We start from the raw sequence: 25,835 nt of genomic DNA on the forward strand, positions 1-25,835 counted from the left end.
TGGGATACATAAAATGCAGACATCAGGGAAGGTTTTTTCAAAAACAGAGAAGGTATAATGCGAGACTTGAATTTTCAGAGACTGGGGGAAGCAGAATAGCTCAAGGCCCAAAGGCAACAAATTTCTTGTGTATTCAGAACAGTTTTCTAGAATATTATGTTCTTGAACCATCAAGAGTACAAGCCATCTTAGATTTAACAATAAGCAAAGATCCTAAATAAGTCAATAATCTAATGGGTTTACAGAACACCTAACAATGACCCTATTATCAAATCCTATACTAGGATGAAGTGATGAGTCACAAGGGAAGAAAGAAAAAGCTTGTGAGCAATTTTAAGGATAACACTAAAAGCAAACAAAGAATAATTAGAGGAACTAACTAGATTCAATGCAAGTTTTTTAAAAATGGTCAAAGATAGTCAAATCCCCTTTCCACCCAAGGTTTTAAAAGAAGTAGGTGAGGAAATTGTTAATGCCTTCATCATGATCTTCCAAAACACACTTGATCCACGAATTGTGCCCTTGGATTGGAAAACTGCCAGTCATTTCACTATATAAAAAGGGTAAGTGAGATAAACTAGGAAATAAAAGGCCTATTTGTCCAATGTAAATTGTGGGGAAGTTACTAGGATCTGTTATTAGAGACAGAATGACTGAGAGCTCTTGGACAAATATGAACCTACCAGATAGAGCCAGAATGGATTTGTGAAGGGCAAGTCATGTCAAACAAACTTAGGTGACTTTTTTAAGGAGGTAATTAATGTGGTAAGTACAGGAATGTCTATAGATGTTATTTATATGGACTTCCAGAAGACATTCAACAAGGTTACATGGAACAGACTATGAGCAAAAATGTAAGTTCATGGAATTGGAGGCAACCTATGGACTTGGATAGAGAATTGATTTGGAGGTAGGAGACCGAGAGTTGGGAAAATGGTTATGTACTCTAACTGACAAAATGTAACTAACAGAATCCCTCAAGGATCTGTACTGGGACCTGAGCTTTTCACTATATTTATGACCCACTTAGATGAAGGAACAGAAAATCACATATACAAGTTTGCTGACAAAGTTAGATGGCACAGTAAATAGTGTAGATAGGAGTACAAAGTTGCAAAGAAAGGAACATTGATAGATTAAGTGAATGGGAAAAATTGTGGCAGAAGGACTTCAACGTGGGAAAGAGCAAGGTCACTTTGGACCCAAGATAGATAGATCAGATTATTTTCTACATGGTGAGAAGCTAGGTATTGTAGGTGAGCAGAGAGATTTAGGAGTCCAAGTACAAAAATCACGAAATGCTAGTGGAAAGATAATAAAAACAGTTTTTTAATGGGCTAATAGAATTTAACTCAAAAGGGCTAGAATACAAAGGGTTGGAAGTTATGTTGCAGATGGACAGAGCTCTGGTTAGACCATATCCGGAGTACTACATTCAGTACTAGGCACCGCACCTCAGTAAGGATATATTGGCCTTGGAGGGAGTGCAACGCAGATTCACCAGAATGACACAGGGGTTAAATTACAAGTATGGATTGCATACACTAGGTTTGATTTCCTTGAATATTAAGGTTGAATCGAATTGGGGTGCTTAAATTGATTGAAGGATTTTATGGAAACTCGTTCCTCTGGTGGCAGATACCAGAACAAGGGGTATCACCTTAAAATTAGAGCCAAGCCATTCAGGGGTGATGTCAAAAGCACTTCTTCACACAAAGGGCACTGGAAATCTGAACCCAAAGTTGTCGAGGTGAGGTCAATTGAAGATTTCAAAACTGAGATTGATATATTTTTGTTAGGCAAATATATTAAGGGTTGCAGAACCAAGGTGGGTAGATAGAGCTAAGATACAGAACAGGCTTGAGGGGCTGAATGGTCTACCCCTGTTCCTGTATTCCTATAACTGGCCAATAATGAGATAACATGATGAATTGAGCCAGGAGCAAATTTGAAAATAAAGGAAAGGGTTTACGCTAAGTAGATGGTTAGCACCGCAGCCTCACAGCTCCAGGGACCCGGGTTCAATTCTAGGTACTGCCTGTGTGGAGTTTGCAAGTTCTCCCTGTGACCGCGTGGGTTTTCTCCGGGTGCTCCGGTTTCCTCCCACCGCCAAAGACTTGCAGGTGATAGGTAAATTGGCCATTGTAAATTGCCCTTAGTGTAGGTAGGTGGTAGGGAATATGGGATTACTGTGGGGTTAGTATAAATGGGTGGTTCTTGGTCGGCACAGACTCGGTGGGCCGAAGGGCCTGTTTCAGTGCTGTATCTATAAATAAATAAATAGAGACAATAATGTAAAGGACGATGAAAGTAAATATGAAACAGTTAGGCAAGACGTCAATAAAGCAATTAGAAAGACAAAGCGGAATTACAAAATGAAATTATTATCGAAGAATATAAATAGCAGTACTAAAATATTCTATAGACACTTAGATAACAAAAGGAAAATAAAGATAAGGATAGGGCCACTAAGAGATGCACAAGACAACAAGTCATAACCATGAAATGGCAGAAATATTGAATTGTTACTTTGCCTCAGATTTTACCAGAGAGACGAACAAGGCAGACACATGACATCAGAAGAACAAACTACCTAAAAAGAATATCAAGACATTTAATATCAATGGCAAAGAGATAACTAACAAACTTACAGAAGACAAAATCCCGGGTTGGGATTGATTGCAGCCACACATTCTCAAATAAGCTAAGGATGGTATAGCGCAGGGTTGAATAAAAATGGAAATATTGCCAGAGGACGAGGACTGCGGACAGATAATGTTAGTCGTATACACAAAAAGAGAGACAGAACAAGTCCAGGAACTAAAGACCAGCTTGCTTAATGCTGGTGGCAGGAAATATACTGGAATGTTTACTCAAACATACTTTAAAAATTTAGAAATTGAACACATAATAGTCAGCATGGATTTCAAAATACAAGGGCATGCTTGACTAACCTTATTAAATTCTTCAAAGAAGCAACAGAAAGAGTAGACAAGGGTAATGCAATGGATGTAATATACATGGACTTTCAAAGACCTTTGATAAGGTATCACATAGTAGACTCACGACGAAGGTCAGAGCCTGTGGCCAAATAGCAATATGCATGGCAAACTGGCTAGAAGAGAGTGGGATTAAGACTGGAAGGTGATAAGTGGACTTCAATAGGTATCAGTGCTGGGACCATTGTTGTTCACCTTTTACATAAATGATTTGGACTCGGGAATTAAAAGTACAATATCAAATAATAATTTGCATGGCATCAAGTTGGGGGGCATGGTTAATACTAAGGAAGACTGTGACACAATACAAGACGGGGCCTGAACAAACGTGCAGAATGGACATGTAAATGCCAAATAAATTTCTATATAGGTAAATGAGGTGGTGCATTTTGGTAGAATGAATAAGACGACCAATTTTCCCTAGATATGGGGGAGGTGTCAGAGGAATGGAGAGTGGCAAATGTGACACCCTTCTTCAAGGAAGGGTGTAAGGACAGTTCTAGCAACTGCAGGCCATTTAGTTTAAGTGTGGTGGGTAAGGTTTTAGAAACAATAATCAGGGGGAAAAAAAAAAATCAACAGGCACTTGGAGAGGTATGTGTTAACAGAGGTGGTTGTGATTTCTCAATGTTCCCTAGTAACCACAGGACCTGGTTGCCTATTGTCTGTACAATGCAACAAATGGTGTTCTCCTGTGTTTGGTATCGGGCCTCAACTTTTCATGACATACATCAATGGCTTGGATGAAGGAATATTGGCAGGTGACACTAAGTTAGGAGGCAGTTGTATAGATGGGAGCAGGAAGTTACAAAGGGACATAAGACTAAGTGAGTGGGTAAAACTATGGAAGATGGATGTTCAATTTGAGAAGGCATGAGGTCATCCACTTTGGATCCAATTACAAATTGGAATACGTTCTTAATAATGACACTAGAAGTTGAGGAGGAACTATGAAATTTGGGTATCCAAGTGCACCTATCACTAAAAACTAATGCACAGGTACAAAAAAAATGCACTCAAAAAGGCGAATTATGGCCTTTATCCAAGTGAGTTGGAAGACAAATGTGAAGAAGTGATGTTTCAGCTGTTCAGAGCCATTGTCAGGCTCCATCTGGAGTTCATTTTTAGGATAAATATATTGGTCTTGGAGTGGGTACAGTACAGAGTCACCTGAATGATATCAGTACTTTGTAGGTAAGATGCCCTGTAAATTGCCTCAGGGGTGACTTTGAGATTGTTACGGGAAATGCCCTAGAAAGGATTGAAATATGTCTAAAATGGAGCTTAGCTTGAAAGCTGCCCACACAAAATTGAAGTCTATAGTGGAAATGGATTCTGCAAAGTGACCGTGTTAACAGCTTTCTCAACTAGTTCGAACCATGGAAGCTCGAAGGTAACTGTCAAGAAAAGGTAAGTTAACTTCAATAATTCCTATTTAATTCAGACCAATATCTTATTAACCAAACACAGAACACAAAATGATAAAACAAAATTTTGCATGCTTATGAAGATTAAATTATGTAATTTATTTTAATTTCCCAACTCTGGGTGCAAAATCTTAAATTGAAATGCATTTTTCTCAGCACAGAAGCAAGCAGCATTTACTGTCAGCTGAAATGATGGTTTCAACTTTTAAGTTTCTTTTCTTTCAACCCATGGGTACCAACGCCCCTCCAGATCTTTCTTCCCCTTCCCTTCCCTCTGACTCCATCCCTTCTCCTAATCTCACCCCTTGCTGTATATTCACAATACCCTCTGACCTTCCCCTCCCTCCCAGAACTGCGATATAGTACAGAATTTCCAAGACATCCAAGAGAAAATTAATAGGATAATTAAAATATCTGTACATGTCAGGTCAACTGGCCAATTTTTATTTTAAGCACTATGAAATCACAAGTAGCAAATTCCCCCTTAATCCCTGTAAGAACTCATAATGTGCAAGTGAATATTGCCCAACAGCCAGAAGCCCTAGACACCATGGTAAAATTTGGACTCCCAATTCCACCCCTTATCTCTTAGTTTGTGTTCCATCGTTGAAAGAAGTAGTACTTCCCAGAAACACCCAGTTAAGATGCAACAAGATAATACTCAAATCGAAAAAGCAGTAAACAAATTAGGAGACCACCAATGGTGGGAAGTAGTTCACAATACTAGTCAGCATCCCTGGGCTAGTATGGTCTCAGTGGTTCTAGTAAATGCTCAGAACCTGGTCCTGATAACCCTAACTGCAATGACCTACTATTTGAGATGTCTGATGCCTCAACTGAACCACCGACCCAACAAGCTAGAACTGGCAGGGAAAATACAATGTCAGAAGTGAGAGATGAGGTTTCTCCCTCTCAAGGTGGAGAATTTGTCAGAAATTGAAAATATGCTTAGCATAAACATATATTTAGTAGCCAGCTTGAAATAGGTAAAGGAATAAGTTAGTGCTGCAAGTTTCATTTAACGGGAAACTACTTAAGGTTTTGTTTCTCTAGAAAGTTAGTGGAATGATTATTATTAGGTGATGACAGCTGTAACTAGCCTGAAAAAGGGCAATGGTCAAATGAGCCCTCTGCAATAATGGGAGAGCAACTGGATAGATACTTAAATAACCATACTTCAAAGCCGTGTTAGGATTTTCAGTTAACCTTGCTTAAAATTAAGATGCTGACTGAAACGTAAAAGTTAATTAGTGTGTGGAGGTAGAAGTTATTTTAGTGTATCACTCCATGGTTCAATAGTCTAATAAGGAATGAGAACAGTTAGACTTGAAGAACAGCTTATTAACAGTTTATTAGCAGGACTAATGAACAGCTCTGGGCACAAATAACTGATAACAGGCAAAAGCAAACAACGAAGCCTCTGAAAGTTGGTTTGAAGATAGGAGATGGGATGTTTCGAGCAGGTTGTGGAACTGATCCTGGGGAACAGGATGGGATGAGGTCAGATAAGGGAAGGTGATGTAAAGGCCTGGTTGATTAAGGATATAAGGTATGTGCAAAGGCTCTAGAAGCTCTCGGAAGGTGGATATAGTAAGGACAGGCTTTAACACCGTGGTTTAGAATAAGGACTCACCATACTATTGGGCATTTTGTATTAAGAGCAACCTCTAGAGAACAATTAAATCCTGTCAATATAATACCAAGGTCCATCTCTGAAAACAGTATAAAGGCCAAGTTTTTGAAGGATGCCACTGCAGTAGACAGTGGAGAGAAACTCCTCAGGGTGGATCAATACTGACTTCGGTCTAACACTCTTGGGTAGTTTGAGAAGTCATGAAGATGCAAGGCTCCAAGAAAAGGAGAGGAAAAAGAGCTATTCATGCATGTCAGGCATTCTGCCCAACCTGGACCAGTACTTGCTACTTGTCATGGTTGTATATTTTTGTAGTATAACGATTGTGTTATATCCCATCTTAAAACTCTGATTAAACTCAACACACCCACCTTATTGGCTGCAGTCAATCCTGATTGATCAGATAATTGGTAACAACAACAAATTGTGCTTAAGTTAAAATATCAACAAATTGGCAAGCTTAAAAACATTGGACTGTTTTGTTGCCTTTCTTAAAAACTGGTACCACTTTGACTTGTTTTCAATCCAGTGGGACCTTTCAGTGTTCTATGACTTGCTCATGAAGACTGTAGTTAACTGATTTTGTCACAATGCATACCATCCGTTTCCAGGGAACTACTAGCTTTGAGATGTTTATTCCAGCATAGGATGCCAAAGCAAGTGACATCAAGCTCATTAAGTTTAATTGTAGAACCTATGATTGGTGACAAGTTACTAGTGAATATTTCCAGGAATTATCATTTAGCACACTACCCAGTTAAGTCCATCCTCATTTACAGCCTTAAAGAATATTCGTTTTTTTTATGGTTTTGTTACACGTGGTGCACAAAGGAAGTCTTTTCCCATTGTTTGAGAAGAACCAAAGGAATTTTACTCTGCAATTGACACTTAGCACCAAAAGTTAAGTGCCTCTAGTTCCCAGTACTAGCACCTTTTCCGCTCATTAAGAAAACTGCAATTTAGCAAAAGTAAACTTTGAAAAGTAATGACTATAAAATCACCAAAGAAAAATTGTTTAAAGAGCTAAAGAGAAAAAGACACAAAAATGATCAACTGTTGTCACGTCACAGGCAGCAAAATTGCTGTTAACAGTATAACAAATGTCCATTGCCACCCAACCCCGTCCCACCCCAGATATTGCATTATTGTGATTGCTGTATTGCAAAAATAGTTAAAGGAAACAGTTCTTTCTCCTTCACTCTCCTCCACCATTTGGATAATGATCTACTCATTTTTAATTGAAGGAATGAGAAAAGATTAAACTTTTCCCCAGGAATTTTGCCAAATTAATTCTCCTGCAAAGATTTTATTGTTGAGCTAATAACTTGCATTTATGTAGCAGTTTTTTCATAGTAAAAAAAGTTTCAAGATGGTTCACAGATGCACGATCAAACACAGAGACAAAGAAGGATATGAGAAAGGATAACCAAAAGCTGTGTCAAAGAGATGGGCTTTAAGGAGAGGGAGGTGGAGAGCTGGAGAGGTGAAGAGGTCTAGGGAGGGAATTTCAGAGCACGGGGTCTTGATAGTTGAAGGCATAGTCACCAATGGAGGGACGAAGGGAGGGGGAGATGCACAAGAAAGCAAAGTCAAAACAAGTCGGGGCAGGAGAACGGGTTGTACAGCAGTGTTAGGGAAGAGAAGAGATAGGTGGTGAATGGTAGAGCTGGGTATCATCAGCTTACATATAGAAGCTGACTGTGAGTGATTAGCAAGAAGGGGTAGAATGCTGCCGGGTGGAAACAGAAGCCATGGCTGGAAATTTTCTAGCTACAGTTCAATAGGTAAGCGTGTAACCAATCAAGGGTAATCTCACTGAACTGGACAACAGGGGAAAAGCTTTGGAAGTGAATAGTGTGATTGATCATGCAGAGGTCAAGGAGGATAAGAAAGGACAATGCACCATAGTCACAGGCATACAGAAAATCTTCATGACTTTGGTTAGGGCTGTCTTAATCCTATGGCAGGGACAGAAATCTGATTGGACTTGCAGGCACAAGTTTGGGAGGTTCAAGAAGGGAAGATTGGGGCAGTAGCTTGTAAGGACAGAAGAGTTACGGAGGATTTCCTTGAGGACTGAGTCAAAAATAGCACTTTAAAGCAAAAGAAATGATACCCGATAAAAAAAGAACGATTTACAATGCTATCAGCATGGAGCAAATGGATGGGAGGGAATCAGCAGAGACAGTGAATGAATGGTCTCTATTTTAAATGACCAAATCCAAGAACTTCTTTCAACTGTTGGGGGTAAGGGTGGAGGGAGTGGGTGAAAGGAGCTTAAGCTTGTTTGGTAGTGGAGAAAAAAAGCAGTTTTGGCAAAGAAGCATGCAGCCTGCCAGGACTTGATACGATCTAGCTAGATCTAGTGATTGACATCTAGTCCACAAGTAATTTAGCTATGATCAAGTTTGTGCCGCTTGGATGTAAATGAGTTTGGGATGAGAGCCATACCAGGAGATCGATCAGAGTAAAGGTTTTGCTGGGGATTGGGTGTAAAAGATGGACGTGAGGAAGTGGTTCAGCAGATTGACGGTTGCAAAAGTAATGTGGCGACTGGATTGCCAAAATCTTGGCAGCTGGGATTCAGAAAGTGCATTTGTAAGTGATCTGAAGGACCTTTTTCCTCAGGGACAGACACAGAAACTTGGCTGCTGTCAACTAAATTTTGTTCCCACTGCATCAATAAAAATGCAGAAGCTTTAAAATATTCATTGCCTATTTTAATCTAAAATTAGCAGAGACTTGCAAGACATCTGCAGACAAATTAGTATACTTAACCAATTCCATCAATGCATTTACCCCTTCTATGCTGTCCCCTTTCTCCCAATGGCCCAGTAGAAAGATATGAAAGCAAATTACCTTCATGTAGTTAACAATTTTAGCAAGCACTCCAAATTTGTACCCAGCGCTCCCTGGAAGTGCTCTATAGCTGAAAGATCCATTTTCTGTAAAAGACCAGGTTAAATTATTATAAAATACTTTTCCAAAAAGAAAAGATGCAAAACAATGCCAGCATTCTTCTATATTCTAAACAGAATTTCACTATTCCCTCTGCAGAAATATCCATATAACACATTTTAAAAATTCATCCAAATGCCTAATACTGCACCTTGGATCTTTTAAGATGATGAGGGCCTATGTATTAAAGTTCTATTGTTTTATGGAAATGAAAAACTATTCTGGAAAGGCTATGACACGAGAATCCTCTTCCTTCTATCCTCCTTCTAAGGAGGAATCGATGGATGGAGATGATCTCTGTTAGGGTGGTTAGAACAGCGCAATCCCTGGAAGTCCCTTGCGAACCCAAATTCCACTATTCAGACAAGACTTAACCAATTAAGGCAACAGGATACGTAATTAATAAATTTGGAAAGTTTATTGAAAGTAAAATACTTAGCACTGCAAGTAGAATATACTTAATAAACTTGGGGATATAACTTTACAGCTTTCACAAGTGCGGTTCCTGGATGAGTACTGGTTGCAGGGTAACCTTGGTCCTCTCTTTTCAATCTTGGTCCCTCGTCAGGCAGATAACTTGACTGTTGGTCTGAGCTTCTACCTCCGAGGACTTCTATTATTTCTGCAATGATGAAGCATTGTGGACCCTGGTTTTTATCCCTTTTTTGCCATCAGATCACCTTGTTGTTTGCCCGATGGTTGGTCCAGGCCTTGTGATGTCGGTTACTACCCTAGTCTAATTGGGGCTTAAATCGATAAAATACTTGCCAATAATTGTGATAAAAACCTACCCAGAGTTCTTTTCGTTACGGTTGTTATCTCCTTGGGAAATATGAATTTGTACAGAAATTGATTCTTTGTTGGTCAAGCTATTCTGGGCGGCACAGTGGCGCAGTGGTTAGCACCGCAGCCTCACAGCTCCAGCGACCTGGGTTCAATTCTGGGTACTGCCTGTGTGGAGTTTGCAAGTTCTCCCTGTGTCTGCGTGGGTTTTCTCCGGGTGCTCCGGTTTCCTCCCACAAGCCAAAAGACTTGCAGGTTGGTAGGTAAATTGGCCATTGTAAATTGCCCCTAGTATAGGTAGGTGGTAGGGAAATATAGGGACAGGTGGGGATGTGGTAGGAATATGGGATTAGTGTAGGATTAGTATAATTGGGTGGTTGATGGTCGGCACAGACTCGGTGGGCCGAAGGGCCTGTTTCAGTGCTGTATCTCTAAACTATTGAATGTTATCAGAGTCACCATACTTTTTCTACTAATTTTGTCTTACAGTGACAAGATTCCACTGACACTGAACTTTCTTACAAGCTTAAGAGATAGTTTTAAACTTAATACTTTTAAATTAAAGCCTGTTCTTTCTAGCATGATTGTTAATTTATTAACTACAGCTCAATCAAGGTCCTTTGCTTTGTTTCTTGACAGGTTACTACTTAATACATTAATTTGATTATTACAGTTGCTAAATTGCTCTTGCAGAGAGCCAGCACAAGTTCGATGGGCCTCCTTCTAAGCTGTAGCCATTCTATGAACTATAATCTTCCAAAAGGCATTTGATTCAGGAACCATTCCTCCAAATTGGAAAATCTCACGTTACTTCACTATTTACTATGCACTATTCACAGGCTTTTCCTTTTGTTCTTCATCCTTCCTCCGCCCTTTCACTTGCTCAAAGCCTACTACATTTCTAAACTTTGCCAGTTCTGATGAAAGTTCACAGAACTGAAATGTATCTCTGTTTCTCTCTCCACAGATGCTGTCAGGCCTGTTGTGTATTTCTAGCACTTCGTTTTTATAACACCTTGGAATTTAGAAAGTTGAGATGATTTGAGAAAGTTTTTTTGAGAAATAATTGGGAACAGATAGGGTAAATACAGAGAAAGTTTTCTGCTGGTTGGGAAGTTTGGGACTATTGAGCATAGTCTAAAATTAGAGTCAGACCTTTCAGGAGTGAAATTAGGAAAAACTTCTACACCCAGCAAAGGATGGAAGTTTGGAATTCTCTTCTTGCCAACAGCAATTCTTACGAGATCAACTGTTAATTTTAAATCTGAGATTGATGGATTTTTGTTCACCAAAAGGTAGTAAGGGGTATGGGGCAAAGGCAGGTATATGGAGTTAGGTCACAAATCAGCCATGATCTCACTGAATGGCAGAACAGACATGAAGGACTAAATGGCCTATGTGCAAGGGTATTAAGTGATATAGAATCAAGTTTGGTAGATGGAGTTAAGATACAGATCAGTTATCATCTAAATGAATGGCAGAACAGGTTCAGGAGCTGAATTTCCAACCCTGTTCACACAAAGAGTGGGGGGTGGGGGATGGGGGATGGCAATGGACTGAGAGAGAAATAAATCAAGAAAGAAAAATAATCAGAATACTGTGATGCTTAAGAGAGAAGCAGAACATGACAGAGAAATATATGAGGAAGTGAGAAAGAGAAGCAGAACACAGAAAAATCAAAAACAGGAATGCAAGTAGAAAAGATAGAGTGAAGGAGCACACAGATCACAAAAGTAGCAAAAAATGGGTTGGAGAAAGATAAAGCTTACTGACCAGAAGATATACACTAAATTCTTTTTAAAAGACTTCCTCACATTGCAAAAATCAGTATCAATCAAAATGTGCCATTCCTGGCCAATAGCAGCCAAGTTCCACCTTCCTGTCTTCAACAATAGGCTGCAAGGTTTACAGAGCTCATTGCAGTATTTCCTGTTACAAGAACATCTTACTGATCCTCTTGCCAGAAAGGTATGTGTTCTCTTTCCTAATTCAGAATTTGTTCAGAAGCCAGCAGATAAAAGTATTACGTTCAAAAAATGGGAAGGCATTTAAGGAGTCATTTGTTGAAGCTCCTGTGTCAGCATGAAACCTCGTGTAATTATCCCTAATATCTCAATTTTTTACTAAAAAGCAGCCTGTACCTCCCTTCCATTTACTTATACAACCAGTAATTTGGAGAATTGTAGTTAATTGTTAGTATCAGTGATTGACAGCATTCGAACTAAATGAACAAAAGAAATGCTACTCATTTTTGAATTTCTATTGAAAACAATTTAAGAACTAAGGGCTGGCTTGTGGCCTTGAAAGATGACAGACAGACTGCACGTGAAATACTGCTGTGTGTCCTGCAGCATAATCTGCAGGGCTGCTGAAATGGAAGGGTTCAGACTGAACAGAGGCTGCAGATTGGGAATTACAGTCACAAGGTGATTCAATGAGAAATTATACTGCAAGTATTAACATATCAAAGTTCAACACATTTTTATATACCAATTTTTCTATTTTAATAGAGGTGTTAATATATTTAAAATAAACATGTTAAATCTATTGAGTATCATGTGTTTACAGTTCTTGAAATAATGACCGTTCCTGATTGTGTCAAGACATTTGTTGAGCATACTCAAGTCAGAGATCAACAGATTTTTGGATACGAAGGGAATCAAGGGATATGGGGATAATGTGTGAAGATGTAGCTGAGGTGGAATATCAACCATGGCCTTACTGAACAGCAGAGCAGGCTTAGAAAAGCCTACTCCTGCTCCCATTTTTTTAATGTTCTTTTACAGGTTTACAAAAAAAGCTGCAAAAGATGCTTTCCTTTTCTTAATGCATGGTGACAATTTGTTGCTATATTTAAGGTATGTGGGAAATTTTTAAAAGCACATGTTAAAGAGATCTTTACAGTCTGATGTCTTTGAACTAAGTACGCTGCAACTCCAAAGAAAAGTGTTAGGCAGAAACATTAATTTAGAAGTGGGATACTATCTGAATCATCACCCAGGACAAACTGCATTGGTTCCAACACCAGTACATTTTCAACTTAAAAGAAAATGGAAAAACTACAAATGTTGGAAATCTATAATAACTTAAAAAGCTAGAAATGCAGCAGGTCAGTCAATTCATATTAAGATAACAGGTCAAAATATTTTAGTGTATGCGCTTCATCAGTTTTGCTGTGTATTTCCACCATTCTCTGTTTTGTACTTTGCATTTTCATTTTAAACCAGATTTTAATGTGACTATCAGAAACAACAACTGCAACGGCTAGTGTTGCTAACTCTGGTTGGATGTATTCTGTGAGGCATCATTACATGACTTCTCACTCCCAAGTGCCCTGTCCCACTGGTTGCCCAACACATTCACCCTCGCATCCTTCCCATCACAACTGGAAAACAAACAGACTCTGTTACCCAACTGGATGATTCTGGACTGTCAGACAAAAAGCTATTTTCCATCTCCAGTATTTTTAAAACTAATACAAATGCTCAAGGAAAATGAAAAAAATACACGCTGCTTCTCCCAAATATTTGTATTAAAATGAGCGCTTCCTCCTATTGCAGAGGTTCTAATGCGTAATTAAGCTAACCTAAATGCATGGGTTCTCACATTGAACCCATGGGCAATGAGGATGCACAAAGTCATTAGATTTCTGTCCATCTGGGACAGGGCACACCAATTCCCTCAGTGTCCTACAAATAATATATTCTATAATCATGTACTCAATAACACAAATGTTCAAGCACTCATTATTGCACTAGGATTTACTTCATGTTCCACTGATGCCTGTGCAGTAGAAAGGAGTACTCTGCTCAAACACATGTGGAGTTCTAGTTGAGAAGGACAGCATTTGACTGAACATTTGATCCAAGGGTTCTGAGAACAAGGCTGCAATGGTGAAGAGCAAGACTCCAGCTCTTGCTTGTAAGTGTAAGCTACACAGTCACCTAACTCAGAATGAGAAAATCTGAGCTATAAGCAAGAAATCTCGACGCTAGTAGAAACAAGACTGTGTGTTGCAGCTCATCCAGTATCAGCAAGATGTGAAAACAGGCTGGGTTACCATATGGAACAGACAAAGGTCAAAAAAATGGGGATGGTGTGGAGGTCTTCCATAGGTACAGGAATTATTTTTTCCCTCAAAATATTCTTTAATTTTTGAAATCATAAAATCCATGTATTACCTTTTATGATTTATTGCAAACATCCTTTCTTGCCATCTTACTATTAGGGTTGTTCTATTTAGTGAAGTTGATTTCTGTACTAGTTCTCAGGGATAAAATAAATTATTTTTCTGTGTGCCCCCCTTCTTGAATACTTACAATTTCTCTTGGCCTTTTTCTTTGGCTCTTAGAAAAAGGTTTGCATTTAATTAAGATTCTGGAGATCAGTGCCTTGACTCAGTGTTTACACTTGTAAATCAAACTTCCTTATCCCAGTAGCAGAATCAAATATCTTCTCATGGGTCTCTCACCTTCACTTGTCTTCTATTTAACTCTCATCTCAGTTTGTCTATCTTATCTCCTCACTTTCTTCCTCTTCTTGCAGTCTTACTCCTTTTTGTCTCATTTCTCTTTTTATACATCTCCCATTCATTAAAATATACGAAATTGGGAGGAGTAGGCCATTTGGCCCCTCAAGCCTGCTCCACCATTCAATAAGATCATGGTTGATCTGCCAAGACTCCACAGAGTCTGTAACATAGTTTTAGGAATAAGGCAAGTTTTTGCTCAAACGTCAATATTTTCACTTCCTCAAGGACTTTTTAGTCAAAAGTACTCGAGCAGGAAATCATGTTATAGACATAGCAAGTGTGTGAATTTTGCAGAAATTATCACAGGCTGACGGATCTATACTTTAAGTGTAAGAAAAAATTCTGGAGTCAATCATAATGCTGTGATAGGCGGGGGAGCTTTAATTTTTTTTGAAAGGATGAATGAAAAGGACTAATTGGCCTCCCTTATCTATACTTATTCTGTGCTCTCCAAGAACATTTTGGGAAGAATAAAAAACAGTGCTTAAGGGAAAGGTGGTGAATATTTGAGGATGATAGGCAGTGGGTATAGGGTGCAGTGAGCAGGGGACGGATGATTAAACAGTGTGAAGGATAGATGCTGAGGTGTAGCAAGTGCTTGAGGGTAGGAGGGGGAAAAAAAAAAAAAAATCGATACATCTTTCCTTTCACACCATATCCACTTTTAGGTAGTATCAAGCAATAAAAATTCAGCCACATATATAGTATTGGGAAACTCATAACCAGTATTTCAAAGCAGCAAAAAAGTAATATAAAAGTGGTTTCTTTTTACTGACTGTTGCACAATATGAATCTGTTTAGACTTGTAACACTCACCGCCATTCCAGTGGAGTACTGAGGGAGTGCTACAGTCAGAGGTGCCATCTTTCAGATGATACGTTAAACCATGGCCACGTCTGCCCTCTCAGCTCTGTGTGAAAGAACCCATGGCACTATTTGGAAAAGCAGGAGGGGAGTATTCCCTGGTGTTCTGGCCAATATTTATCTCCCAATCGATATCACTAAAAACAGATTACCTGGTCATTATCACATTGCACACAACTGGCATGTCAGCATAGATCTTTGTGCTCAAGTCCTAGAGTGGGACTAGCACCCAGAACCTTCTGTCTCCCAGAGGCGAGAAAGAGGTAGAATCATAAAATGCTTACAGCACAGGAGGCGGCTGTTCGGCCTGCCAAGCCTGTGCCAGTTCTCCGCAAGACCAATTTAGAAGTCCCAATGCCCCGCCCTTTCTCCATTGCCCTGCAAATTTTTCCCTTCAGGTGCTTATCCAATTCCCTTTTGAAAGGTACAACAGAATCTGTCTCCACCACCCCTTCAGGCAGTGCATTCCAGATGGTTACCACTCGCTACACAAAAACGTTTTTTCCTCATGTCCCCTCTGGTCTTGAGCCTCCCACTACTAGGAACTGTTTCTCTCTATCTAATCTGTCTAGATCTCTCAGAATTTTGAACACCTGTATCAAATTTCTTCTCAATCTTTTCTGGTTTAAGGAAAACAACTCATGTATCTACCACATTACTGAATTTCTTCATCCCTGGAACTAGTCACATAAATCTTTCCTGTGTCTTCTCTAAAGGCTTCAACATCCTTCCTAAAGTGCGGTGCCCACAATTGAACACAATACTCCAGTTGAGGCCGAACCAGTATTTTGTAAAGGTTCATCATAACTTCTTTGCCTTTGTACTCTATGCCTCTATTTATAAAGCCCAGGATCCCATATGCCTTATTAACCACTTTCTCAATCTGCCTTGCCAATCTAAAATGATTTGAGCACATATACCCCCAGTTCTCTGCTCCTGCACCGCCTTTAGAATTGTACCCTTGATTTTATTTTGCTTCTCCTCGTTCTTCCTACAAAAATGTATCACTTCACCCTTTTCTGCTCATCCACCAGCCTGTCTATCCCCTCTTGAAGACAATCACTTTCCTCGTTTGTCATTTCATCTGCCAGTCTTTGATCCCAATTTACTCAGGCCAGATCTGTTCTCAGACCACTGAAATTAGCCCTCCTCCAGGAGTTTTTACTTCAGATGGCTCCTTAGATAATTGATGTCCCCCATTATCAATACTTTATAGTTATTGCACCTCTTTATAAATCCCCTGAAAATTTACATCTGTGGCTTATAGAATATGCCCAGTAGCGTAATGGCACCTCTATTGTTTAAATCTAACCAAATAAATTTTGTCCTTGACCCCTCTAGATATCCTCTCTCTCCAGCATGGTGGTATTCTCCTTAATCAATACTGCCACTCCTCCTCCTTTCTTTCCTTCCCGATCTTTCCTGAACTTGTATCCAGGAATATTTAGTACCCAGTCCTGAAAACAAGGATGAGAATTTTTAAATCAAGGTATTGCTTAACCACGAGCCAACCTAAGTCACTGAGCACAGAGGTGACGGTTGAATAGGATTTGGTGCAAATAAGTATAAAAGCAGCAGAGTTTTGGATGACCTCAAGTTTACAGAGGGTAGAGTGTGAGAGACCAGCCAGGAGTGCATTGGAATAGTCAGGTCTAGAGGTAACAAAGGCATTATGAGAGTTTCAGCAGCAGATGAGCTGAGGCAGAGGCAAAATCAGGCAATGCTGGAAACAGGCGGTCTTAGTGATCGCGTGGTCAGAAGCTCACCTCAGGGTCAAATATAGCATCAAGGCTACGAACAGCCTGGTTCAGCCTCAGACAGTTACCAGATAGAGGGATGGAGTCTGTAGCTCGGGAACGGAGTTTGCAGCAGGGACCGAAGACAAGGCTTTGGTCTTCCCGATATTTAATTTTAGGAAATTACTGCTCAACTGGTACTGGATGCCGGACAAGCAAGCTGATAATTTAGAGACAGTGGAGGAGTCAAGAGAGGTGGTGATGAGGTAGAGCTAGGTGTCATCAGCGTGCATGTGAAAAATGACTATGTTTTCAGATGATGTCACCAAGGGACAGCACGTAGATGAGAAATAGGAGGGAGCCAAGGATACATTCTTGGGGGACACTAGAGGTAACGGTGCAGCAGTGGGAAGAGAAGCCATTGCAGGTGACACTCTAGCTATGATTTGATAGATGAGAATGGATTCAGCTGGGCGACAGTGGAGAGGCATTGGAGGAGGATAGTTCAGCTAACTGTGTAAAAGACAGGTACAGAAGAAACAAAGGATAGCTTACCTTTGTCACAGTCACATAGGATGTAATGCGCGACCTTGATAAGAGCCATTTCGGTGCTGTGGCATAAATCACCTGAACTGGATGGGATGCATCCTAGGTTGCCAAAGGAAGTAAGGGCAGAAATTGCAGAGATGTTGGGCTGATGAAAGGTCACTGACCTAAAATGTTAACTCTGCTTTTCTCTCCACAGATGCTGCCAGACCTGCTGAGTATTTCCAGCACTTTGTTTTTATTTCAGATTTCCAGCATCCACAGTATTTTGCTTTTAATTTGGCCATAATCTTCCTGTGTTTTGAGATTTGAGTGAGCTGACTGAGACGAGATCACAGTACATATGGATTTGGATGAGTGGCAGTGGCAGATAGAGATAAGGGGTGATTAAGGTGCATTTAAACAGAACAATGAATGCTACTAAAACTTAAGTGGGTGTGAGGAGTGATGTGATAGAGCATGCTTGATAGGATAGAGTGAGGATGGGGGTGTACTATAGGATGTGTGAATCTGCAAATGACCTCATCTTTTCTGGCCTGGTTAAATCACGAAAACACTTCCTGCTCTGGATCCATACCCTCATCACAATATTTGCTGCTGCTCACCTTCCTTAGGATCTATTTTCGCACCCTTACTGAACCAAACAGTAATTCAAAGGACTCATTAAATTGGGGCACAAGCTTTGCCCTCTCTCATTTCATTTCAAAATATCACATAAAATGCACCCAACTCCTCTGAATTCCAACCGTGCATCGGCCCTTTAAATAGTAGAGGTGAAATCATGTCACAAGGGTTTGCATCACATTCACTCCTTGCCTTAGCAAGGTCCATTTTTTTTATTTTTTTTAATAAGAGATACAGCACTGAAACAGGCCCTTCGGCCCACCGAGTCTGTGCCGACCATCAACCACCCATTTATACTAATCCTATACTAATTCCTCAGTACCTTGCTCTACGGCAGCGAGGCCTGGACAACGTATGCCAGCCAAGAGCGACGTCTCAATTCATTCCATCTTCGCTGCCTTCGGAGAATACTTGGCATCAGGTGGCAGGACTATATCTCCAACACAGAAGTCCTTGAAGCGGCCAACATCCCCAGCTTATACACACTACTGAGTCAGCGGCGCTTGAGATGGCTTGGCCATGTGAGCCGCATGGAAGATGGCAGGATCCCCAAAGACACATTGTACAGCGAGCTCGCCACTGGTATCAGACCCACCGGCCGTCCATGTCTCCGTTATAAAGACGTCTGCAAACGCGACATGAAATCGTGTGACATTGATCACAAGTCGTGGGAGTCAGTTGCCAGCATTCGCCAGAGCTGGCGGGCAGCCATAAAGACAGGGCTAAATTGTGGCGAGTCGAAGAGACTTAGTAGTTGGCAGGAAAAAAGACAGAGGCGCAAGGGGAGAGCCAACTGTGCAACAGCCCCAACAAACAAATTTCTCTGCAGCACCTGTGGAAGAGCCTGTCACTCCAGAATTGGCCTTTATAGCCACTCCAGGCGCTGCTTCACAAACCACTGACCACCTCCAGGCGCGTATCCATTGTCTCTCGAGATAAGGAGGCCCAAAAGAAGAAAGATACTAATTCCATATTCCTACCACATCCCCACCAGTCCCTATATTTCCCTACCACCTACCTATCCTAGGGGTAATTTATAATGGCCAATTTACCTATCAACCTGCAAGTCTTTGGCATGTGGGAGAAAACCGAAGCACCCGGAGGAAACCCACGCAGACACAGGGAGAACTTGCAAACTCCACACAGGCAGTACCCAGAATTGAACCCGGGTCGCTGGAGCTGTGAGGCTGCGGTGCTAACCACTGCGCCACTGTGCCGCCCTTAGGGTAAAGCTGTTTTCTCCTAAATTCCCTACTGGATTTATTCGGGATGCTTATATATTTATGTACCCTAGTTTTGGTCTCCCCCATTAGTGGAAACATCTTCTCTATGTCTCCCTCATCAAACCCCTTCCTAATTTTAAGACCTCTATTAGGTCATCCCTCAGCCTTCACTTTTCTAGAGAAAAGAGCCCCAGTCAGCTCAGCCTTTTCTGAGGAGTATAACCTTTCAGTTCTGGTATTATCCTTGTGAATCCTTTTTGCACCATCTCCAGTAAATCTATATCCTTCTTACAATAAGACCAGATTGCCAAGCATACTGCTCAATAGTAAAATTGAAACACAGGTGGTTAAAGGGGCAATGGCAGTGGGTACAAAGCTAGTTCAGACAGAAAGGAGAGAGTAGTGTTGAACAGCTGCTTTTCAGACTGGAGGGAAGTATATAATGGTGTCCACTATGGATCGGTATTAGGACCACTGCTCTTTTTGATATATATTAATGACCTGGGCAGGACATAATTACAAAATTTGCAGATGACACAAGCACGGAGATGTAGTAAACAATGAAGAGGATTGCAAAAGACTTCACTAGAACCAGACAGGTGAAATAAGCAGAGACATGGCAGATGCAATTTAATGCAGAGAAGTCTGAAGCACTGCATTTGATAGGAAGAATGAGGAGAAAGAATATAAACTAAATGGCACAATTTTAAAGAGGGTGCAGTAAGAGAGATCTGCCACTGTATATACACAAAAGTCCAAAGGTGCCAGGACAAGTTGAGGAGGCTCTTCAAAAAGCATATAGAATCCTTGGCTTTATAAATAGAGGCATAGAGTACAAAAGCAAGGAAGTTATGCTAAGCATTTATAAATCACTGGTTAGGTCCCAGCTTGAGCACTGTGTCAAACTGTGGGGACCACACTTTAGTCAGGATGTCACAGCCCTGAAGGGGGTGCAAAGCAGATTTGCTAGGATGGCACCAGGGATGCAATTATGTGGAGAGACTAGAAAAGCTGGGGTTCTACTTCCTAGAGCAGGGAAGGTTAATAGAGGTGTTGAAAATCATTACAAATTTTGATAGTTTCTCCTTATTTATCCTGTGTTGCTGGGGACCTCAGGAGGAAGCAGAGATGGATCATCCACTCGGCACTTCTGGCTGAAGATGGTGGCAAAAGCTTCAGCCTCGTCTTTTGCACTGATGTGCTGGGCTCCCTCATCATTGAGGATGGGGATATTTGTGGAGCCACCTCCTCCTGTTTGTTGTTTAATGGTCCACCACCATTCATGACTGGATGTGATAGAACTGTAGAGATTAGATCTGATCTGTTGGTTGTGGGTTTGCTTAGCTCTGTCGATCACATGCTGCTTCTGCTGTTTGGCATGCATGCAGTTCTGTGTTGTAGCTTCACTGGGTTGACACCTCATTTTTAGGTATGCCCTCTTGCCTTCATTCAACCAGGGATGATCCCCTGGCTTGATGAAGTGTGGGATATACTGGGCCATGAGGTTACAGATTGTGGTTGATTACAATTCTGCTGCTGCTGATAGCCCACAGCACCACATGAATGCCCAGTTTTGAGTTGCTAGATGTGTTCAAAATCTATCCCATTTAGTACGGTGGTAGTGCTACACAATACAATAGACTGTTTCTTCCATGTGAAGACGGGGAGGCGTTGGCGTAGTGATAATGTCACTGGACTAGTAATGTAGAGGCCCAGGCTAGTGCTCTGGGGACTTGGGTTTGAATCCCACCACAGCAGATGGTGTAATTGGAATTCAATTAATAAATCTGCAATTAAAAAGCTAGTCTAATGGTGACCATGAAACTACCATCGATTGTTGCAAAAACCCATCTGGTTCACTAAAGGAAATCTGCCCTCCTTACCGGATCCGGCCTACATGTGACTCCAGACCCACAGTAATGTAGTTGACTCTTAAATGGCCTAACAAGCCACTCACTTCAAGGGCACTTAGGGTTGGGCAATAAATGCTGGACTAGCCCACATACCTATGCCCACATCCCATGAATGAATAAAAAATAAACTTCATCGCCGCAAGGACTGTGCAATGGTCACTTCTACATGGAAAGATGCATCTGCGACACGTAGATTGATTCCCTCACGACCTGCCGCAGCGCCAATCTAGCAGCTATGTCCTTTAGGATTCTGCCAGCTCAGTCAATAGTGGTGCTACCGAGCCACTCTGGGTGATGGACATTGAAATCCCTCACCCAGAGTACATTCTGTGCCCTTGCCACCCTCAGTGCTTCTTCCAAATGGTGTTCAATATGGATGAGAACTGATTCATCAGCTGGGAGCAGGGGGGAGGTGGGGGGGGGGGGGATGTAGGTGGTAATCAGCAGGAGGTTTCCGTCCCCATGTTTAACCTGATGCCATAAGACATCATGGTGTCCCGGGTCAATGTTGAGGACTCCCAGGACAACTCCCTCCTGAATATATTACTGCGCTGCCTCCTCTCACTAACAGGACAGACCCAGGAATGGTGATGGTGATGTCTGGGACATTGTCTGTAAGGTATGATTCCGTAAGTATGAATATGTCAAACTGTTACTTGACTAGTCTGTAGGACAGCTCTCCAAATTTTGGCACAAGTCCCCAGATGCTAGTAAGTAGGACTTTGCAGGGTCAAGAGGGCCGGGTTTGCCATTGTCGCTTCCGGTGCTTAGGTTGATGCCAGGTAGTTCATCTGGTTTCATTCCTTTTATGCTTTTCTCTGGCGGTTTTTTTGTACAACTGAGTGACTTGCTAGGCCATTTTAGAGGGCAGTTAAAAGTCAACCATATTGCTGTGAAGCAACGTGTCAGTCAGACCAGATAAGGATGGCAGATTTCCTTCCCTAAAGGACATTAGTGAACCAGATGGGTTTTTACAACAATTGCCAATGGTCTCACAGTCACCATTACTGGAGATTATCTTTTTTAATTCCAGATTTATTAACTGAAGTTAAATTCCACCAGCTGTCATGGTGGGATTTGAACCGGTGTCCCCAGAGCATTAGCCTGGGCTTCTGAACTGCTAGTCTAGTGACATTACCAGCATGCCACTGCCTCCTTAATATGCTTATCTAGACTCTCATAGCTGGTTGCAGAAATGTCCATTTATCTTCCTGATTATAGAATCCCCTCTGATGATTGCATTCTACACTTTGCTGTGGCGCCTTTGCAGTCATTTGCCCCATGATGGTGTGGATTTTCTCCAGGTTGCACTCCTTCAAGTGCCATCACCCTCCCCAGTCTTCAGCACTGACTGAATGCCACACAGCCTGAAGATTTCTGTACTGCCTGCCTCTTCTTCCTACCACCATGCTGGCTGACCATCCATCTACTGTCCTCAAACATTGTAGCTGCGAGGTAAGAGCCTCCTAGAATGCAAGATCTAAGGAAGTTTCAGACTCTAGCATGCCCTGCAATGACACTGGCCACAAGTTCCGAAATGCTGAACTCGAGCTCAAGAAGCCAGAGGCACACTAAGTGTGCAGGAGTCCCCTCATGGTACATAATGTACATGCAACAGGTCTCATCTGTCCTGTCATTTTACTTAAAGTTACTGTCTATTTAGTTAAAGTTGGTAGTTTTATTTAGCTCTTGCCTCATATGATACCAAGTGTTTTAGCTCAGTAGACCCTATATAGTTAAATATGAAGGAGTAAATAAGTGAATGGAAAACTCAGCCTTTATTCCTTGAGCTCCAACACCCCTTCCTGTGTTGTTATCGATGCCACTTCACAGATTTTTCTTCTGTTTGTATCTGTGCTAATATCTTGGATCTTTTTAACTATTCACCAGGTCTCTTCTGCTCTGTTCTGTCCCAGGTCAATTTCACCAGTGCTCCTTCTATGCTCACCAGGTCTCTCCCACTCTGTTCTCTCCACTTTTACTTGGGCTCCGTAGTTCCACACTAGGTCTAATTCTGCCTTGATCTGAAAGCCAGTCATTCTTGCCCCACTTCTGGAATTCAGCTTTTTTTTAGTCCATGTTTAGAGCAAGACTGTAATGAGGTCTGGAACACAGTAATCCTGGAGGAACCCAAACTGAGCATTGGTGGACAGGTTAATCGGTGAACAAGTGCCACTTGATTGCACTGTTAGCAATTCCTTTCATCTCTTTGCTGATAATTGAGAGTAGGCTGACAGGACTGCAATTGGCTGGATTGGATTTGTCCTGCTTTTAAGTTGACAAGACATAAACTGAGCAATTTTCCACATCATCAGGTAGATGCCATTCTTGAAGCTGTACTGGAAAAGCTTGGCAAGAGTTGCAGTTAGTTCAGCAGCACAGGTCTTCAGTTGGAATAATACAATCTGTAGCTTTTGCTGTGTCCAGTGCACTCGGCCATTTCTTGATAAGTTCAATGATTCGCATTGGCTGAAGATGGCCATCTGTGATGGTGAGGACCTCAGAAGGAGGACAAGAAGGATCATCCATTCAGCACAGTTGGCTGAAGATGGTTATGGACGCTTCAGACTTGTCCTTTGTACTCACATGTTAGGCTCTGCCATCCTTGAGGATGGGGACTTTAATAAAGCTGCCTCCTCCCATTAGTTGCTTAATTATCCAGCATCATTTAAGATTGGATAGGACTGCAGAACTTTAATTTGATCCATTGATTGTGGGATTTCTTAGGTTGAAAAAATATCATGCTGCTACCACTGTTTAGCATGCATGTAGCAATTTACCAGGTTAGCACCTCATTTTCAGGTATGCTTCTGGCATGTTCTTCTGCACTCCATTGAACTAGGGTTGGTCAGCTGGTTTCATGGCAATGAAGAAGTGAGGGATATGCCAGGCCATAAGGTTACAGTATACAATAAATAAAAACTGTCACTACTGTTAATCCTGCTATGTTTCTATCTTTTTATAGGTCTGTATTTCTGAACAGTAGAAGAGCTCTAAAAAATGGCAGCATGTAACTTTAGTGAAACTTGGTACTTGATCAACAACTCTGCATCTCTTTATCAAGACACTGAATTACAAGTTCAACAGATGCAGCTGTTTCATGATAGCTGGAAGATTGCTTTCTTTCTTATTTTACTGCTGTTTGTTCTAACTGTAATTAGCCTGGTTTTATTAGCATTTCGCCATGAGCTGCTTACTTGCTGCTTTTGTGCGAAGTACAAAAATGTACAAGTCCTGGAAACTGAATCATATGCTGCAAGAACTGTGATGCGTACCATGAGAAGACATAAAGTTGAAATGGTATAGAAAATGATTCATTACCTACCTACAAACAAAATAAACCATGTTCACTGGAAATTTGCCATTTGATATCAAAGGAATGGAAAAGTCTTGAGCCTTAGCACTAGTCCGTAAGAACTGGATAAAATAGTTAGCATATCAGATTAAATCACAGTTGTACTAGAAAAGGTTAATGGAATTAAATCAGTCTCCGAACACAAAGTGGCATCAAGAAAGCATTTTTTATAGTGAGCTGGTTCCAGAGTGCGATTAGAATGGGACTTTTAAGATTTCTCCATAGTAAATTTCTGCACAGAGATAAGGATCCATTACAATTAGATGTAATTAATTATAAGTGGACAATGTTCAAAGAACAACAGATAATGATGGGGTGAGGAAAGTAGTAGTGCCAAAAAAGATAATGACACATCAACGTACTTGGCCACTGATTGCAAGTAGTTACGTGGCACTTACTAACCTTACATTTAGGCACCAGAGTTTACCTTATAAAAGTACAGCAGTCAAGGTGATATAGCTTGCGACCCACCCTATGAGAAGAATACTCGTAGGTTATAGCGACACAGATCTTAAGAATATCGCATGTAATGGATTATATTAGTTGACATATTAATAAAAAGAGTATTAAATTAGATGCCTATCCCTTGAGTCTACATACTGACAAGGATTATCCTAAAAACTCAACATAATTGGCGACAAAGAGATTCAAAGATAACTGAGCATTTGAGTGTTTTGATTTGGGACTAACCATCTCTAATTGGAGAATACTTAGACAGCAGATTCAGGTAATCATAGAGAATCTTGATGAATATCTGGATCCATACCTGTTGCGACATGGTGGGGTATCCCTAAGGATAAAAGCTCTGAAGGGCAAGGCAGACACCCTTAATGAGTTGGCCCAGTTCCTTAAAATTAACGTCCTGGGTATGCCTGGGAAAGACAGGACAAAGCTATAGTAGTACAAGGATTGTTTGCTGGGTTGAAGATTCTGCCCAATACCAACAGGGAGAGTAACAGATTGAAACAATTAACACTTGTATTTATATAGTGCCTTTAATGTAGTCAAATGTAACAAGGTGCTTCACAGGAGTTATAAAACATCTGACACCAAGGCACCAGTAGCTTCATCAGCAAATGTCAAGTGTGTTGGCTATAGTTAAGATGCAATCTTTATGCTCTGAGGATATCCAAAAGTTTCATAAAAGGGCTGGGTCAATTCCTGCGGGGAAAGGGATTCCAGAGATAGTGGAACGGCTGAAGCACTTAGAGGGCCTTAGAATACCCAACATTATAAGAATATA

The 25,835-nt window shown here is 41.0% G+C and overlaps 2 protein-coding genes across 5 annotated transcripts in view; one reads left to right on the forward strand and one right to left on the reverse strand.

Moving 5' to 3' along the window:
* The window catches only part of gtf2e2 (general transcription factor IIE, polypeptide 2, beta), a 152,614-nt gene that overhangs the window by 62,706 nt on the left and 64,073 nt on the right, over window positions 1-25,835 (reverse strand). For all 3 annotated transcript variants that reach the window (XM_068041759.1, XM_068041740.1, XM_068041749.1), the window contains exon 3: window positions 8,919-9,004. In XM_068041759.1, the coding sequence (XP_067897860.1) occupies window positions 8,919-9,004 (86 nt within the window). The remainder of the gene's footprint in view (window positions 1-8,918; window positions 9,005-25,835) is intronic.
* On the forward strand, window positions 11,694-24,791 carry smim18 (small integral membrane protein 18). 2 transcript variants are annotated; one of them, XM_068041782.1, is made up of 2 exons: window positions 11,694-11,768; window positions 24,203-24,791. In XM_068041782.1, exon 2 carries the CDS (start codon window positions 24,238-24,240, stop codon window positions 24,541-24,543), a length of 306 nt encoding a protein of 101 aa, XP_067897883.1. In that variant the 5' UTR covers window positions 11,694-11,768; window positions 24,203-24,237; the 3' UTR covers window positions 24,544-24,791. The 2 variants fall into 2 exon arrangements, with proteins under 2 accessions (XP_067897883.1, XP_067897873.1); XM_068041772.1 differs by lacking the exon at window positions 11,694-11,768 and adding an exon at window positions 22,621-22,692.

This window comes from Heterodontus francisci, chromosome 1, assembly GCF_036365525.1.
Source record: "Heterodontus francisci isolate sHetFra1 chromosome 1, sHetFra1.hap1, whole genome shotgun sequence".
In the NCBI taxonomy this organism is placed as follows: Eukaryota; Metazoa; Chordata; class Chondrichthyes; order Heterodontiformes; family Heterodontidae; genus Heterodontus; species Heterodontus francisci.

What these genes read in the sequence shown, in the direction of transcription:
- smim18 (XM_068041782.1), top strand. Translation starts at nt 24,238, where the DNA reads ATGGCAGCATGTAACTTTAGTGAAACTTGGTACTTGATCAACAACTCT.